This window comes from Manacus candei, unplaced genomic scaffold (assembly GCF_025592945.1).
Source record: "Manacus candei isolate 608988 ecotype Guabito, Panama unplaced genomic scaffold, ASM2559294v1 h1tg000005l, whole genome shotgun sequence".
Lineage (NCBI taxonomy): Eukaryota > Metazoa > Chordata > Aves > Passeriformes > Pipridae > Manacus > Manacus candei.
The window spans coordinates 26,585,581-26,602,438 of NW_026138053.1; the positions used below are offsets into that span (position 1 = coordinate 26,585,581).

The 16,858-nt window shown below is 47.9% G+C and overlaps 1 protein-coding gene across 1 annotated transcript in view; it reads left to right on the top strand.

Moving 5' to 3' along the window:
• The window catches only part of CUNH1orf21 (chromosome unknown C1orf21 homolog), a 113,466-nt gene extending 103,886 nt beyond the window's left edge, over nt 1-9,580 (top strand). Inside the window, exons 5-6 of the mRNA XM_051794703.1 lie at nt 929-989; nt 8,816-9,580. Of these exons, the coding sequence (XP_051650663.1) occupies nt 929-989; nt 8,816-8,854 (100 nt within the window). The 3' untranslated portion in view covers nt 8,855-9,580. The remainder of the gene's footprint in view (nt 1-928; nt 990-8,815) is intronic.
• The last annotated feature ends 7,278 nt before the right edge of the window (nt 9,581-16,858 follow it).

Here is a 16,858-nt window from a genome sequence, read left to right on the forward strand (position 1 = left end):
GGTCTAGAGCACAAATCTGATGAAGAGTGGCTGAGAGAGCTGGGGGGGCTCAGCCTGGAGAAAAGGAGGCTCGAGGGGACCTTCTCACTCTCTACAACTCCCTGACAGGAGGTTGTAGGAGTTTTCAGTCTCTCCTCCCAGTAACAAGTGATAGAACAAGAGGAAATGGCCTGAAGTTGTGCCAGGGGAGGTTTAGATTGGATCTTAGGGACAATCTCTTCATGAAAAGGGTGGTCAACCATTGGCACAGCTGCCCAGGGCAGTGGTGGAGTCCCAGTCCCAGGGGATTCACAGGGTATGTGGATGTGGCACCTGGGGACACAGGTTAGTGGTGGCCTTGGCAGTGCTGGGGGAATGGTCAGACTGGATGATCTCAGAGCGCTTTTCCAACCTAAATGATTCTGTGAATAACCTGTTGGCTGTGCTCAGGGAGCAGTAGGGACCACTCCTCTGCACCCACCTGGGTGTTGGGTGCAGAGCCCACCTGTAGCAGGATGCGCAGATCCTCCAGTGCAAGACTTTAACCTCATTGGCATTTCATTTCATTTGGTGGTGGTGGAATTGGCAGCCTTGGAAAACCTGTTTTGACACAGAGGGGGCTCCCACTGGCCCGGGCAGCCCACCTGGAGAAGGGAATGGTCTCCTCCATTCATTTCCTCCATGGATGCTCCTGTGTCCTAGTTACCATCCCAAGTGTAGCACACATATACAGAACTAAATGCAGTGAGGTTTTTTTGTGGGCAAACCAAAAATAGGAAAAAGAAAAAAAGATTTTAAAAATTGACATTGTAGATGAAAGTGTAAAGTGATTTATTTTTCACAATGGTGAAAGCTGACAGCTGCGTCCCTCAGCAACCCTGGTCTGCAGCATCAGTGTTCTATAATGGAAAAATTTGTGTTGTGCTGATACTGTTCCTTTGCCTTCCAGCATGCACATCTCTGAAAGCCAACAAGAATTCTTCAGAATGCTTGATGAAAAAATTGAAAAGGTAAGACACAGGGACGTAAATGGGCGTTCTCAGGGGAGGACACACAGGTTTCCCAGCTCCACAGGACAGCTGGACCTGCCTGCTGCAGCACTCCACATTCTCCATGGTTTGGAAGGGATCTGGCCCAAGATCCCCTTAACTGCTCCTTGGTTAGATAGATGAAGTGCAAAGAAGACCAGAAAAGTAGGCATTGGGGGCAGTACTGGAGAGAATCCTTTGTTTTGTGGGAACATCACCAGTCTAGGATGGATGGCAGGTTAACTCCAATGTCCAGGATATCATGGATAAAGGAGAAGAGCAAAGTGGGATTTTAGGTCGTTACTAATTTCATCTTTCATTTAATCTCTGTGGGAGACAACTGGAATCTTGATGCTGGTAAAGCATTGGACTTGATCTTAGACAGCTTTTCCAGCTTAAATGATCCTAAATGATCCTATGAATAATTGTATCCCAGTACAGATGGGAAACGGAGGCTTGAGGAATTAAGTGGGCTGTGTGGATCAAGTCTAGATCTCAGTCTTTGCTTATACCTTCTTGCACCAGTACACCCTTTACACTGCATATTTTGGAGTCATTTGTCTTGTTTAATACTTTATATTAAATATTTCCTTCCTCAATTGCAGTAAGCTAATTTGTACTGCCAATTTCTGACTGGACCTGAGGAAACATTCCTTTTCTGAGAGGGAGGTCAGACACTGGTTTAGGCTTCCCAGAGGGCTGGTTGTTGCTTCAGGCCTATCAGTGTTTCAAAGATATTTGGACAATGCCATTAACAATGATGTAACTTTTGGTCAGCCCTGAAGTGCTCAGTTGATTGGGCAGACTATCCTTGTAGGTCCCTTCCAAATGAAATACTGCTATTCTATTCTAATCTATTCTATTCTATTCTGTGTTGGGTTGCAGAGTAGAAGGGAAATTTTTCCTTGGATGGCTCTGAATTTCTGCCATTTTTGCCAGCACTCCTGGTGTTAGGAGTCAGAGTGCTACAAGGGGTGACAAATCTCTTATTTGTCCCAAGCAAGAAATTTGTTACTCTAAAAAAAATATAAATTATGAAAGCAAAAAATGAGACAGAGGGAAAGAGCAGAAGTGAGGAGAAGTTTGTAGATTCCTGAGAAGAATATTTCTGTACCAGTATTTCACAGGGGTAAGATTTTACGTAACCAAAGTGCATTTAAAAGTAGAATTTCTGCATATCCACAATATAGCTACATCTCCTTTGAGTAAATGTATCACCCTATGAATATTCAGATGCTTTTCCTGGACATCATCCCCTTCCATAATGTCAAATGCAAAATCTCCAGTGAAATGGATTTTCTGAAGGTCTGTGTTATCTGCAGTCCAGGCCAGCTGAGGCTGTGTTTGATGATGAGTTCTGGTTAGTTTTTTGTTTCAGGGCACTAATCCCATTCCTGCCACACTGAGTGCAGCTGCCCATGTCTCCTGGCTGGTTGGATCATGCTCTCAGATGTTACAGGTGATCTCCAGGGCATTTGTACAAATTTATCTTCTCCATCAGGAATTTGTTTAGAGGGAATACACAGTTTAGCTGTCAGAAGGAGAGAGAGGGCTCTCCTGCTTTTCAAGCTGTTGACACTTGATGGGACTGGCAGGAGTTAATATGCAGCTGAACGTGGGATTTGTGTTCTCTGGGGACCTCCTGTGCCTGAGGAAATAGTCTTCCTAAGGGAGAGTTTGGGGTTTTTTAATTAATCTTTGCCCATAACACGTTTTTTTCTAGATATTGCCACAAATGCCAAAAAGACTGGAAAACATGAGGGGTTTTGTCTGATGCCTAAACAGCATTTTGAGGACACTGTCAAACAATTAAACGAGTTCTATCAGTGAGCAGCTCACCAGTTGCAGCTGAAATAGTTTGCAGAAGTGGGGGGGTGTTGCCTGTGGCCGATGAGGTCCCAAAACATGTTGTAATGTTCCCGTGGTAACCGTGGCCATGAGCAGCATTGGGTTTGTGATGGAGATGCAGAGTCTGTCACCAGCTCTGGGCTGTGCCTTCAGAAACTCCACAGGCAGGAGCAAAACATCCCTCAGCTTGTGTTGGAGTCTCAGGGGGTGTTGGGTCACTTATTACAAGTGAGTAACAACAACTCTTACGTGTGAGCTGCGCATTAGACAGGAAAATGAAACGGGTGTTTTGGACTCCTCACAGCCATTAAATGGACAGGAAGGTCAGCTAAAATAAAATTTCTGCAATCAAAGTGTGAAATGGAAAGAACACAGGCTGACATTTCATCAGCTGAAGCGTTTATGAATCCTGCAGATCCAAAAAAAGCCGTGATGAAACAGTCTGGAGAATCTCTCTGGCTGCCCCTACGAAGCTCAACTGCCTCCTGCAAATGCCACCCAAAGGTAAAAACCAGAATGTCAACCCCAATGAGTGGAGCTCCTGTCTACCAAAATTCAGTGTCAAAACACTGTGAGGCATTCAGAGGGAGACATCTGTTCCTGTCTCTGCGTGAGTCCCTGCCTGGAGAGCTGGAGCTGAACTTGCCTGTATGGAACTGCGTGTGATTGTGGTAATTCAATTCATAGGGTTTGTTGGAAGGAAGAAATACTGGAATGAAGGCTGAGGTAGCACTGCATGAGAATGTGAAAGTCAGCCTTGCACATAGGGTTAGATGTTGGTTCTGCTGGAGTCAACCCAGTCGTTTCAGAGACACCAGAATTTGAGCTTAAAATACCGAAAAAACTGATGAGAAGCCAGAGATACAAAGTTTTGTGGGAGACTGGGAGTAGCTGGGTAGAGTTAAGCACAGGAAACAGTAGTGAGATGTCATATCATAGAACATCCTGGTCTGGAAGAGTCCCACAAGGACCATCAAGTCCAGCTCCTGGCCCTGCACAGGACTACCCCAGCAATCCCTCCCTGTGTCTGAGAGCCTTGTCCAAACACTGTTTGTCACGGGCCTGGCTTTTGGAGACAAAAAGACACGTGTGCAGCAAAAGTTCAGGAGGAAAATGGAGCAGAGACAGGCACTGGGAAGGAGACAGCTCACCTGGTGTCAGTGTGATCATCATTATTGAAAATTAGGCCTGCCTGAAATCACAGGAATATATTCCAGTGGAGGATGAGCAAGAGGTAATAGCAATTAAGCTTGAGGAGAGCGTTCCCCCAGAGTAAATTAGAAAGATGTGGGTCAGGAGTACAAGGGATTTGCTTGACCTGAGAGATGGAGGCAGAAATACGCAGAAATACAGCTTTGGAAACCTGAGAAGGAAGCAGAGAGTGATTGAACATTCCTTCTGAAGCAGACCCGCCAGCTGCTGGATAAATCTGAGATCTGCTATGCCCAGGAGAGGAGAAAGAGGCTCCACTGGCTGCAGCCAGGGCTGGGGCAGTCACTGCCCTCTCACAGGGGGATAAATCTGGTTTTGAAATACCAGCTCTGATTAGGAAGATAGAAACGTGTCCTGGTAGGAGGCCATTTGTATTGATATTCAGGCAAATAAATTAATTACCTGGGTTCTCTCTAATCTAATAGTGCAAGGACTAATTGCATTTGCCTTCAAAAAGAGTCACTGTGAAGCACACAATGAAGAGCTAACACCTTTCTCCTAAAGTTTCTCCAGTCTTCAGGGTGTTTTTTCTTTCTACATCTCAAATTTGTTTGGATCCTGATTCCACAGGACCCCATGCAAGTTCCGTGTCACCCCTCAAGAAGAAATCCCAGCACAGGAAGGACATGGAGCTGTTGGAGAGAGTCCAAAGGAGGCACCAAGATGAGAAGAGAGATGGAGAAGCTCTGCTGGGAGGAAAGGCTGAGAGTTGGGATTGTTCAGCCTGGAGAAGAGAAGGCTCTGGGAAGACCTTATTGTGGCCTTTCAGTACCTAGGAGGCTCCGGGAGAGCTGGAGGGGGACTGGGGACAAGGGCCTGGAGTGAAAGGACAAGGGGGAATGGCTTCCCACTGACAGAGGACGGGTTTGGGTTGGGTATTAGGAGGAAATTCCTCCCTGTGAGGGTGGGGAGGCCCTGGCCCAGGTTGCCCAGAGAAGCTGTGGCTGCCCCTGGATCCCTGGAAGTGTCCAAGGCCAGGTTGGACGGGGCTTGGAGCAACCTGGGCTAATGGAAGGTGTCCCTGCCCATGGCAGGGGGTGGAATGAGATGAGCTTTAAGGTCCCTTCTGAACCAAACCAGCCTGGGATTAAGAAATAATCACAATGCAAACATCCTCATGGACAAAAATGAGATTAAAAAATGTCATAGCAAGTGAAGACGTCCCAATAACAGCTCTGGTGTGGTCAGTGGATACCCCGAGTGTGGGGAATCGTTGCCACCACCACAGGGGTTGTCACTTTGGGTCAAGAGATCACTTGGTCTTGGCAAGGGTGCCAGTGTGGGGGTGGGTTTGCAGGGATTTCTCTGCCAGTCCACTCACCTGGTCACCGGGAGCCGGGGCCGGGAGTACCCAGGCCAGGGCAGAGGTGCCTGGCATCAACTCGCTGCATCCCCTCGTTAGTAAAACTGGGCATGGAGCGCGGCGGCGACACAATGCAGCTCGTTGTATGGTATTTAAAGAGGAAGGGGGGTTGCTAACGAAACGTATGCAAGGGCAGAATGATTAGGCAGAAACTCATTAGCAAAGTGGATTGCTCTTAATGACTCCATTGATTTTTCCCTAACAAAATGAGAAACGGACAAAAATTAGCACAGTATACAATGATTTAGTGCCGCCTCCCGGCATTTTCTTCCCATCCTTTCTGCGCGGGCTGCAAACAAAACCAGATTGATGAAAAGGGTTCCCAGCGCAGAGCCGGGCTCGCCATTCCCAGCGCCGCCTCCTCCGTGAAAGGGGCCACTGTGTCCCCCCGGCTCTTTCAGCCCGGCAGAAGAAAGGGCTGCTTGGTGCAGCTCGTTCCCCTCTCCCGGCCCGGCCGCCCTGCTCTCCCTCCCTCCCGGGCCGTGCCTGGGGTGCCGGTGCCAAGCTGCGGAAGCGCATCCCCGGCACAAGGGGCCATTCAGCCGGGCGGGCCGTGCCTCGCCCTGCCACCCAAAGGGGGGGAAAAGCCCTTTTCCTGGGATGTTTCCTCTTTTTATTCCCCAAAAGGATCTCATCAGCCGTGGTGCACCCCCGGTAGGTGATTTCTAGAGGGGGATGAGCCCTTCTGGTTTGGGTACAGGCAGGAAAGGAGGCATTCAAGGTGTTTGGAGATGTTTCTGTGGACACCTGCAAAAGCTGAAAGTTGGATTTGGAACTGCAGGGGGGGAAGATGGGATTCCTCAGGAATTAGCTGGACTTGGAGGCGTGTGTTACCATTATCATTACAACTCATTTAGTGTCCTGTGCTATTAAGGGCTATTAAAGGAAGGCCCATAAAGTCCTCTTGGTAGCCACCTGCTCTGTTCCACTGGCTCCTCTGGATGCAGGAGCCTGCTCCCCTGGACAGGATTTGACTGACAGTCATGGAATCATAGGCTCATAGAGTGGTTTGGGTTGGAAAGGGACCTTAAAGATCATCTTACTCCACCCCCTGCCCAACAAGGGCAGGGTCATCTCCCACTACACCAGGTTGCTCAGAGCCACATCCAGCCTGGTCTTGGACACTTCAGGGGTGGGGCAGCCACAGCTTCTCTGAGCAACCTGTGCCAGGGCCTCACCACCTTCACAGGGAGGAATTTCTTCCTAATACCCAATCCAAACTTGTCCTCTGTCAGTGGGAAGCCATTCCCCCTTGTCTTGTCACTCTTGTAGCCCCTTGAGGTACTGAAAGGCCACAGTAAGGTCACACTGGAGTGTTCTCTTCTCCTGCAGACTTCTTTTCCAGACACAGTGGTGGTCTGTTTGAGGGAAGTTGTTACCTCCTCTGGTTCCTTTGCTTCCTGTCACACATCTGCTCCTGGAAAAAAAACCCATCATCCTTTCAGTCTAAACTTAGATACCACTGGAGCTCCTCTGCTCACATTACCAGCTCATCATCTGGCTGCCGCTTCACTGGTTGATGTTTCACAGAATCAGAGTGGTTTGGGCTGGAAGTGACCTCTGAAGGCCGTTGCTGTTGAAGTAGGTCCTTGGCATCCCTTTGGGGATTGACGCACTCGGTAGCCACAGAGCAAACCCAGAAGCAGAAGGAAATGGCAGGAGGAACGGGAGGGAAACAGGGAGTGCATGGTGGCTTTCTTCCAGGATTTGGGTCTGTTTGAGGCTGTGATAGCAGTGATGGCCACTGGTGGGAGCGTGGTGGGGAATGATGGGCTCCCTCCTGAGCAGGAGGCCGAGGAACCAGGTAAATGGATCTCCTGCAGGTGCCCTGAGCCTCAGCCATCCCTCACTGCTGGTGCATTTCACAGCTCTGAAGCATGTTGGACAAAGCTTTTATCACCACCAGCTTAGTGTCCTGGTTTTGTCCAGATGTGGTCCCTGGACTGGAGAAAAGTGGTGGATTTGGGTTTCACTGCAAAGTATTTCAGCGTTCCTTCTTTTTGAGCTTTTACTTTTAAAAATGTATTTTATTTCCTTTCTTTCTGGGTCAGTGACTGCTGAATTGGAATTTGAGCTGATTAGTCTCTTGGGGTTTATTTTAACTTACTAAGAAAACCCTTTTGCTAACAGTGCTGGGCCCCTGGGGAGCTGTTAGAGTGCACACATTCCTGGGTGTGGACTCTCCAGCAAAGCCAGCTCTGCAATCCCACCACTGGCACTGGGATTGTAACTGCAGAGGCATTTTGGAGCCTTTGTTCCTGATGTGCACCCCTGCTGTGTGTCCCAAATAAACTGATCTGCATCAAGAAACATCTCTTCCCTTTTTTTTTCACTTTTATCTCTCCTCCCTTCCCTTTCCTGACAGGACAGTGATTGGTTTTGATCTGGGAGGCAGCTGGGTACCCCTGTTTTACCACTGCTGTGTTGGTGTCTTCTGCTTACAGGGTGATGCTGACTTTTTATGCTCTGTTGGAGGTTAGACAGTCTCATATTTCTCCTCTTCTTTTTCTTCTTCTTCCATGACAGCCCTTTGCTCAGCTGCTGGGATTTTCCATGTGAGCACTTGGGTGATACATCCAACACATGGGAAAAATGGGAAATAGCCCAGGGATTTTGGGCACTGCATTTGAGGGACTTGTTTGACACAGGATATCTCAGGTGGTTTGTGTCAAAAAGCTGGGTTTGTGCAGGGAAACAAGGATAGTGGGACCTGTCAGGTCTTTTTTTGCTGCTTTGAACAAAACAGGTAGTGAGGGACAGGACATACCTTCTCCAGAACAACAGCCCAAGGGGAATACCTAGAGAGATGCTGCTGCCAGTCTTGTGGTTGGGCTGGAATGGAAGGCTTAACATGACTGGTCTGATAAGAAATCCATGTTTTGTGAAGCTGAGCCCATATCCCCCACTGTGCAAGCATAATTTCAATACAAATAGTATCTTCTGCTCTTCGGTTAAACTCTTGCTGGGGTTATCACAGGAGGTGTTCTTGTTCACAGCAGCTGCCTTGTGTTGCTCATGGGATTATGTGCTTCCTTGCTTTTGCCTCAGAGATTATCTCTTCCCAACAAATGTGCAGGGTTGTGCCCATCAGGGTGAATCGTCTTGGCATAAAATAGGTTTGTAAATCAGTTTGTTGGACTCCCCCTGGAATTCAGTGTAAGGGATGACGTTTAGGAGATTATTAGTGAGAGAAAGGGAAGGGTCTCCTATCCTGGCTTCGTGGCTGGAGGAGTTGTGCAAGCTCCATTCCCTGTGCTGGAGGTTTCTCCCCAGCCCTGAACCCCGCCGCGTTTAGAGACCTGATCTGCATTCCCAGCGAGCGCTCCCTCAGCTCATTCCTGTCTGCAGTAGCCATGTACAAACTGTCTGGCTTTTGTCCTTGCAGGGTCGTGACTATTGTTCAGAAGAGGAGGATGTCACATAGTGCCAACTCTGCCACTCGCCCCAGGAGTAACTACTGTGTAAATAGATTACAGCCCAGCCGAGACCTTCCGGGAGTCTTCTAGAGCGAACAGCACTACATAACTGAAGAAGATCATTTCCACATTATATACTCCATTCAGTTACAGTGTTTCCTAATGAACAGATGAGGAATATTGCTAAGAACTCGTAAGGAACTGTTTTTGTTGCTGCTAGTTAAAACTTGTTGCAACTTCTCACTTTTTTCTGTGTCCAGATACGCAGCAAATCCTTAAAAGTTAATCCAAAAGACGTTGATTTTACTGAGGCCTCTGGCCTGTTTTCTATCAGATGAGGTAGTGTTATACAAAGCTTCCATAAGTGAACATTCAAGCATCTAAGAAACACCCCTAAGCTGTCTGTCAGTCCGCGTCCGGGCCGGAGTGCTTATTAATGCTGGTGATTCCAAGCTTTGGAGATGGGATGTCTTTGCCATGGCAGGCCTTGTTTCTCTGCTGAGAAGAAGCTGAGAAATTATTATCCATTAAAAGCATGTTATCACTGAAATACTGGAAGTGATGCAGGAGCAGAAATTTGTATTCTAAGAGGAAAAAGAGTTTCATTTAATAGGTATCTTAATCAAGGACTAAGCTTGCAGTATTGGCTTTGCTGAGCACGAATGGGAGTGTGATCACAATCATTTTGAATCTCTTTTTTTCTAAGAAAATAAACATTTTACTGTTTTTATGTATTCTTGTCTTTTACCATTCCTACAACACAATGTTTTCAGAGTCTGGGGACAAGGAAGACAAAACCAACCCTCCGCCTTGATGAGTCCTGTGGATCTAATCTCTTAAAGCAGCTCTGTGCCAACTGCGGGGATCTGTTGTGTGTCCTGTAGAGTTTATTTTTCCATATTAAATGGAGAGGATATTACCTTCTCAAAAGCAGATGTAATATTTTTAACAAATGCTGTCATGAGTTAAAAAAAAAAATTAAGGAAAAAAATACAGCTTTTGTATTTATTATTTCAAAGGAGATTGTTACCTGTGCTGGTATTTCTTCCTGCTTCGATGCTGTATGAGGGCAAGGTTTGCACTGCAGTTTTGTCAGGACATAAGTTTCTGTACTGTGTTGATTTTGTTACTCTGATGTGTGTGATGGGTGTGGAATAGATCATGGGATTGCTTTAACAGCATCTGTTATGATGTGGCTTCAGGGGGGCATGGAGCCCAAAGTTTATTGTTGGCCATTTTTCACTGAACCTTCTGAAAAATCAGATTCCTTCGAAGGGTTCTAAGTCTCTCAAAGGTCACCTGTGTCTTCGGAAAATCTCTAAATTTTTGGCGAATTTCTTGACTAAAGAGGTTTCCTCCAGTGTTTGCTCTGAGTGGGGTTGGACAGTCCATGACAGAGGATTTCCTTCCCTCTCACTGCTGTGCCATACCTAGAATATGTCCAGAAAAACCCCAACTTCCTCATGCTCCCATCCCTGCACTGGATTTGCCCTTGGCTTTCAGGCAGTGGGGTGGGGAGGACCCAGCAGGGAGAGAGACCTGTGAGTTACTCCTACTTGTGCAGCGCTGGCTGCGAGCACTTCCAGCACGAGCAGCTTCCCAGGCAGCTGCAGATCAGTCTATTTGCTTGAAGGCAGAAGCTGTTCCTGAGCTCTGCAGGCTCCTCAGTCCCCTGGGCTCCCATCAGCCTCAGTCTGAGCCCCGTGGTTGCTGTATTCCAGGACTGAGACAACTCAAGTGCTTCTGAGCTTGAACAGCTTTCCCTGTGACAGCTCAGTGTCAGGGTCCTCCCTGGCGTGTTCAGCTTTATCCCGATGGTCAGAAATTTCCAGCCAATTTTGATTTTCCCAAATCCTCATTGCATTTCAGCAGCTGCTTTGGCCACGCAGCTCTTCCCGAGTGTCCTGCCCTCCCTGGAGGTGGGGTTTCGCTGCCTTCCTCCCATCCCATCCTCCTTGTTGGAGCTGTTGGCATCTCTCAGTGCCACAGAGCCGTTTGATCCGTGATGCATTCTTCAAGGTGATAACTCCATCCTCTTGGATATGATTTTTTTTCCATAATTTATGCCAGCTCTCGAGCAGGTAGCCATGCTGAGGGGAGTCAAGAGACTGCATATTTCAATTATTTAAAAGACTTTAATTAATAAAGAGTCCTGGGGCTTGATCCCGCAAACCCTTCTCTCCAAAGTGCTTTATAAAGCTTTTGTGAGTGGTACAGGAGTGATGGGGTTGGGTCTGTTCTTCTGAAACATATTTCATTGTCCAGATGCTGAACATATCATGTATAAATTTCCCCTCACAAACCCTGTGTTAGACACATTGGGGTCTTTCTTTCAGCCACCTCTTAGTTTTAATAATTCTTTTATTTCATATTTTTCTTGCCAATGATGATGGCACCAAAGGCCTGGGCTTTGGTGGAGGCTTTATGAGGGAGGACAAACAATTCCCATCTTACCTGTGCTCTTATTCTGAGCAGCAGCAAGTGCTTTAGTCTTCTCTCTGAATTACAACCTCACTGATGGACCTTTAGGTGACAGTATTTGTGACTGTCCTGCTGCTGGCTGGGGGGGCACGAGGGAGGGCAGGAGGTCTGGAGGGCATCAGTGGTTGTCTGTGGAGTTGACATGCTCCAGTACTGCTCCAGGACTGTTCCAGGACTGCCCCAGGACTGCTCCAGGACTGCCCAGGCTGCTGCTGGGATTGGCGTGAGGGAGACAGCCTTCAGTTTGCTCTGACCTTCTGCAAGAAATGCTCTCAGGCACATGGGGTGTCCTGTGCAGGGACAGGATTTGGACTGGGTGATCCTCGTGTGTCCCTTCCAGCTGAGGATGTTCTGTGATTCTGTGAGACATGAACAGAACTGAGGGTTTGGGGAGGGAGGCAGGTGTTGCCTGTTCATGCCAAATCAGCAAATCCTTGGCCACGACAGGTCTTGCTGCCATCACCCTGTACCAGGCAGGTCCCAGGAGCTTCTTGATGGTTTTCAGCCGACTGAACGACTTGGTCAGGCAGGAGAATTGCTCATACAGTTTTGGATACGGAGAAGCAGAGATCAGATCCCATAAGGAGCCCCATGATAGTGCTCAAATGAATGTCGCTTTTGAACCTGCTTTAATTCTCCCACCTTTGCAAAATCCTGGCAAATTTTGTTAGAAGTCTAAATATGTACAATGGCTGAGGATCTCTAATAATATAAGTAGTTTACTGGGGCTTAAAATGCACCTCTCCTTGCAGCCCTGCCTCCACATTGCTTTAGTCTGCTCAAATATATTCAGCAGGGTGGGAAAGAGGAGGGTGGGAAGAGAAGGAAAACTGCTTATATCTGATATGATGTGCTTAGTTTAAATGGGATTTCAAGGTTTCCTTTAAAAGAAATATCAAGTGATTTAGGGCCCAAACTTCACTTTAGGCGGCTGACTCACTGTTTAAGCTCCAAGTCGGATTCTGGGATCTTGGAGGAAATTGTGGTTGAAGAGGTTTTGCAATCAAGCTTCCTCCCTTGCTCTGCTTTTTGCTTTGTGCAAACCCCATAGAGCAGTGTTGGATTTTCCCCTCAGAGCCTGCCCCGTGCGTTAGGAGAGGAACTGGGGAGCTGGAAGAGTTGCCCAAGCGGCTGTGACCATTCCCAGATCCAGCCCTGTGCCATGTTTTATCCATGAGCTCTGACCTAAAACGATGATGCCTTTATTTGTTTTATTTATTGTGAGTTCCACTTCACCTGTGCCCCCTCCCAAACTCTTCCACCCCCAATTAACATTAATTTCTTCCTTTGCTTTCAGTCAGAAGTTTGGGTTTTTTGAATTAAGTCTCGCTGCCAGAAGACCCAGCTCTGTCTCCTCCCCCGCCACAGAGCCCGGGGTTGACTTACTGCTGCTTTCCTTCCCTGTGTGCACAGCAGGAGTAGCGATGTTTTCAGACAGGTGAGATCCTCACCCCGGGAACAGCCTCATCCCACCGTCCCCGCGTCCCTCCTCTGCAGCTGGAGTTGTGCTCGGTGCTGCCACGGGACACGGTGGCCGCGTCTGGAATAGAAAGGAGCCAGGGATCAGCAGCATCCCATGGGTTTTTTGCGGTGTGCCTTTTTGTTGCTGTAAAGAACATGCAGGACTGGCCATAAGAGTGGCCACGGAGCACAGCAAGTATTTTAAAATCTGAATGATGACACAAGAGCAAAGGGGCTGATGAAGCACCAGGAGACGTGTTGGAACTCTGGAGACATCGCCGGCACCGTATGAGAACTGGGCTGAAGAGAAATACTCAGTTGTCAGCTGTTTCAGTTTTATCAGGTCTGTAAAACAATAGTTTCCTGTCACTCCCACTTTGGAATTAGCAATCACTCAACTCCAGATTGGCTTGGCTGACCCGTCAGACCTTCAGGACAGGAGAGGCTTCCAGCCAGGTATGTGTGTGTCTACCAAGGAATGAACTTAATGTGAGCTTGTAACAAGATTTCCAGTTGCTGTCGGCACTGCTGTCCCATCAACAGCCTTGATCAACGCTGCTGCTTCACAGGTGACAGTCCCTGACACCATGAGGTGTCCACAGGGGTGGGACACTGGCACAGGTTGCCCAGAGAAGCTGTGGCTGCCCCATCCCTGTAAGTGTCCAAGGCCAGCTTGGACAGGGCTTGGAGCAACCTGGGCTGGTGGAAGGTGTCCCTGCCCATGGCAGGGGGTGGAACCAGATGAGCTTTAAGGTCCCTTCCAACCCAAACCACTCTGGGTTTCTATGACTGAAACAAGTGCCCCAGCTCAGGTGCTGTGTGGGGTGTTGGGGTGTCTGAGCAATGAGTATCTCGTGTGCCAAAGCTTTTACCTGTCAGAGACAGCCACAGCCCAGGGGGAGATAACCCCACTTGCACCCCAGGATAATCAAAAGCTTTGTCTGCAACCACGTGCAGTGTGTGGCACTGACAATGTTTATGGTGTTCACTGAGAAAGCGCAAATTTATGGAACTTCCTACCAACGTGGTTTTATGGAGGATGCTTTTGGGAGAGTTGAACATCAGAAGACCCTGCTGGAAAACTCTGCTTTTTCATGCTGAAATGTTTCTCTATGGAGTTTAATTCTGTAGGTGTTTGGGGAAGAGGAGACAAGGAATGCAGGGATGGTTTTGGAGGGGCACATCATTTGCTTTACTGTTGGGAAGGAAGCCTTCAAGTCCAACATCCAGAAAACTGAGTAAGCGCCAAGTGAAAATTCCTATTATTGTTACTGTGCTTTTGGGGCAAAGGGAAAGAAGCCCCAGCTCAGGGGAACTGCAAGATGGGAACATTGGTAGAATTCAAAAACCTTCATGTCTTTGCTTTTTAAGAAAAAAAAATATTTTTTTCTTTTAATTTAGCTGCACATCTCTACCCACGACATCCAGGTAAACGCTCACTTTGAGCTTGAAGGTGGCAGAGCCATCATCATCATCCTCTTCATCATGCTCATCATCTTCTTCTGCTGCTTCTTCATCATCATAAACATGTGTGGGACTGTGAACCTCCTTCATAAAAGCCAACTGTAAGAGCAGCCTCATGGACACCTATTCCCTGCACCCACGGCAGCAAAAGGAGAAGCCTGTGATTCCTTCCCTCTCGGAATGACTCCCTCCCCACTGCTCTGCCATCCTGGGTGCTTTCTATTTCAGTCAGGAGACCTGAGCTTTTATTCCCAGCTTTGTTACCAGCAGCAGCCTCACCCTAAGGCTCTGTCAGCAGGAGGTGTTGCCTCGGATGGGTGTGTGATGCTGGGCTGGATCGGGCACCGCCCGCCCGGAGCTGGAGCAACCACCCTCCATCCTTGCAGAACTTCCCCCCTCAAACCTCCCAGGGGTGAGCTGAAGAGAAGATTTGCTCCCCCTGCATATATTTAATTTTTTTTTAATACACATATTAAGAAAAAAGTCACATTTTAAGACAAAAAGTTCTCGAGAGCAATTGCTGCAAGAAACTAGAAAGCTCCGTGTGGGAACCGAGCGATATTCCTGGGGGTTTGGCATTCTGCTTTTGTGTCTATTAATAATCCCCCGGAGTGAGTCAGATGGAGCTGCATTTATTCACTGAGTCGGAGAGAGCTGCTACCCGAAATAGCAGCTCTGTAATTTTTTATGATGCTGTAATGCCAGCACGGTGAAGACTGACATCATTGCAGGGCGATGCTCAGGGCCTGGCAATCAGCTCACCCGTGGCAGGCCCAAAAATAAACGTGGGAAGCCACGTGCTCAGTTACATAAAGCAGCCCTGAGAGCCGGCACGTGGTGGAAATGCCCTCACCTGCACAGCTTTTCCCTGGATTTTTCCGCCTTGTGCCTTTTTAAAGCCGCCTTTGCTGATTTTCCTCACCTGTGAGGAGCGCTGGGCCCGAGCAGGGATGGGGGAGCGGCTTTTGCTGCAGAGGGGAGGATAAAACCACATCTCTAACAATCAACTGCCTGCCTGCCAGGAGAAGAGGTCTGTAGGGAAAGCCTAAAAAATGCATCAAATTCAGCAGAGCCAGCTCAGAATTCCTCTCATCCACGCTCCTGCTCTGTGTGTCCCAGCTCAAACCTCCAAGTATCCCCTGGGTCAAGGCCTGTGCCCAAAACCCAGCGACTCCTTCCCATCTCAGTGTTGCTGGCGAAGGGGGTGAGGGCAGGGAAACACTGCGGTAGGGTTTGGGTGGGTTTTTAAGGATGAAACTGTTTTTCTGGGTGTTTTCTCACTCTCTGCCCTGCACTGCTGCCACCAGGTCTGTCCTGGTGTGGCAGCCGGTGGAGCGCCCGAACCATCCCGAGGTGGTCCCGTTGCTCCCCAGAAAACACTTGTGGGTACCAGGGAGCACCACACAGGCTTTTTTGGCACAATTTTGGCCTGAATGCCTCTGCAGTGGGCCAGCCCTGGTGCTGTGACATCACACTGTGCTCTCCACCAAAGGGTTAATAAAGATGAATTTGCCCATGCTGGAGCTTCACAGCTTGGGTGAACTTTCCCAGGCAAACATGTTTTATAGGCCCCCTTCCAGCTGGAAACATTTATTAACATTACCTTTTTATGTAGCACTTTGGAAGAAAACGGGACTCCTGCCACCAGCAGCTTTGGGTTGACCTGAAGGATGGGATGAGCAGCAGCTGAGGCTGAATTTCAGTCAGAGCTGCTGAAGTCCTTCAGGTGACCTGACTAGGAAGTGGAAATGTGGTAATTGAGTAATAGGCCATCAATAGAATTAGTGGAATAAATTAATAAATATAATTTTAATAGGAGGGGTGATGACTTGATGCCACCACGCCTCCCTTACCCCCCAGGCATTCATGGGAGTGTTCCAGGGGAGGATCAGGAACCTGTTCAGGCCCAGAAATAAATACCCAAATAGTCCTGATTTCTTGTTATAGAAGAAATACAGAGAGGGGCAGGCACATCCTAGATGTTAATCTTGTGTTATATTTTTGCCTTTTCAGAGGCCACCTGCAGTGGGAGGGTGACTCCTCCTTGTTTCAAACAGCACCTTGGGATCATGGCTGGCAAGGTGGCAGAGATGGACATGGAGAGATAAAAGCAGCAAGGCTGGCAATGATTTTACTTAATATCATCAACGCTGCTCAGCAATAACCAGTTCTTGAATTTAGGGCTCCTGCATCTTAATCCTGATTTTCTTAATCCTAATTTAATTATCCTAATTAACTTTCTTAATCCTAACTTCCACGGAGGAAGAGCTCATAGGAGCAGAGGTGTTGGAGGACAGCCGATAACAGAGCAAGGACAATGGAGTACCTTTCTCCAAGACTTACCTGAGGGTTTTTTTCAATTCTAATGAAAACAGGAGCAGTAAAATGAACTTTTTGTGGATGTGTATTCTGGATTGAAAAAATAAAATAATAATGCCCAAGTCACAGAGATGTTGAAATAGTACAATTAGCTCAGGTTGCCGAGAGCTTTTCCTGTCTACTTTCAATTTTAGGCTGAAAAGGTAACAGAGAATACCTCTGGATTTGGGCAACCTCCCAGAGAAAAACTGGAGGCCTCTCCAGGGTGGCAGCCACAGAACCTGCTC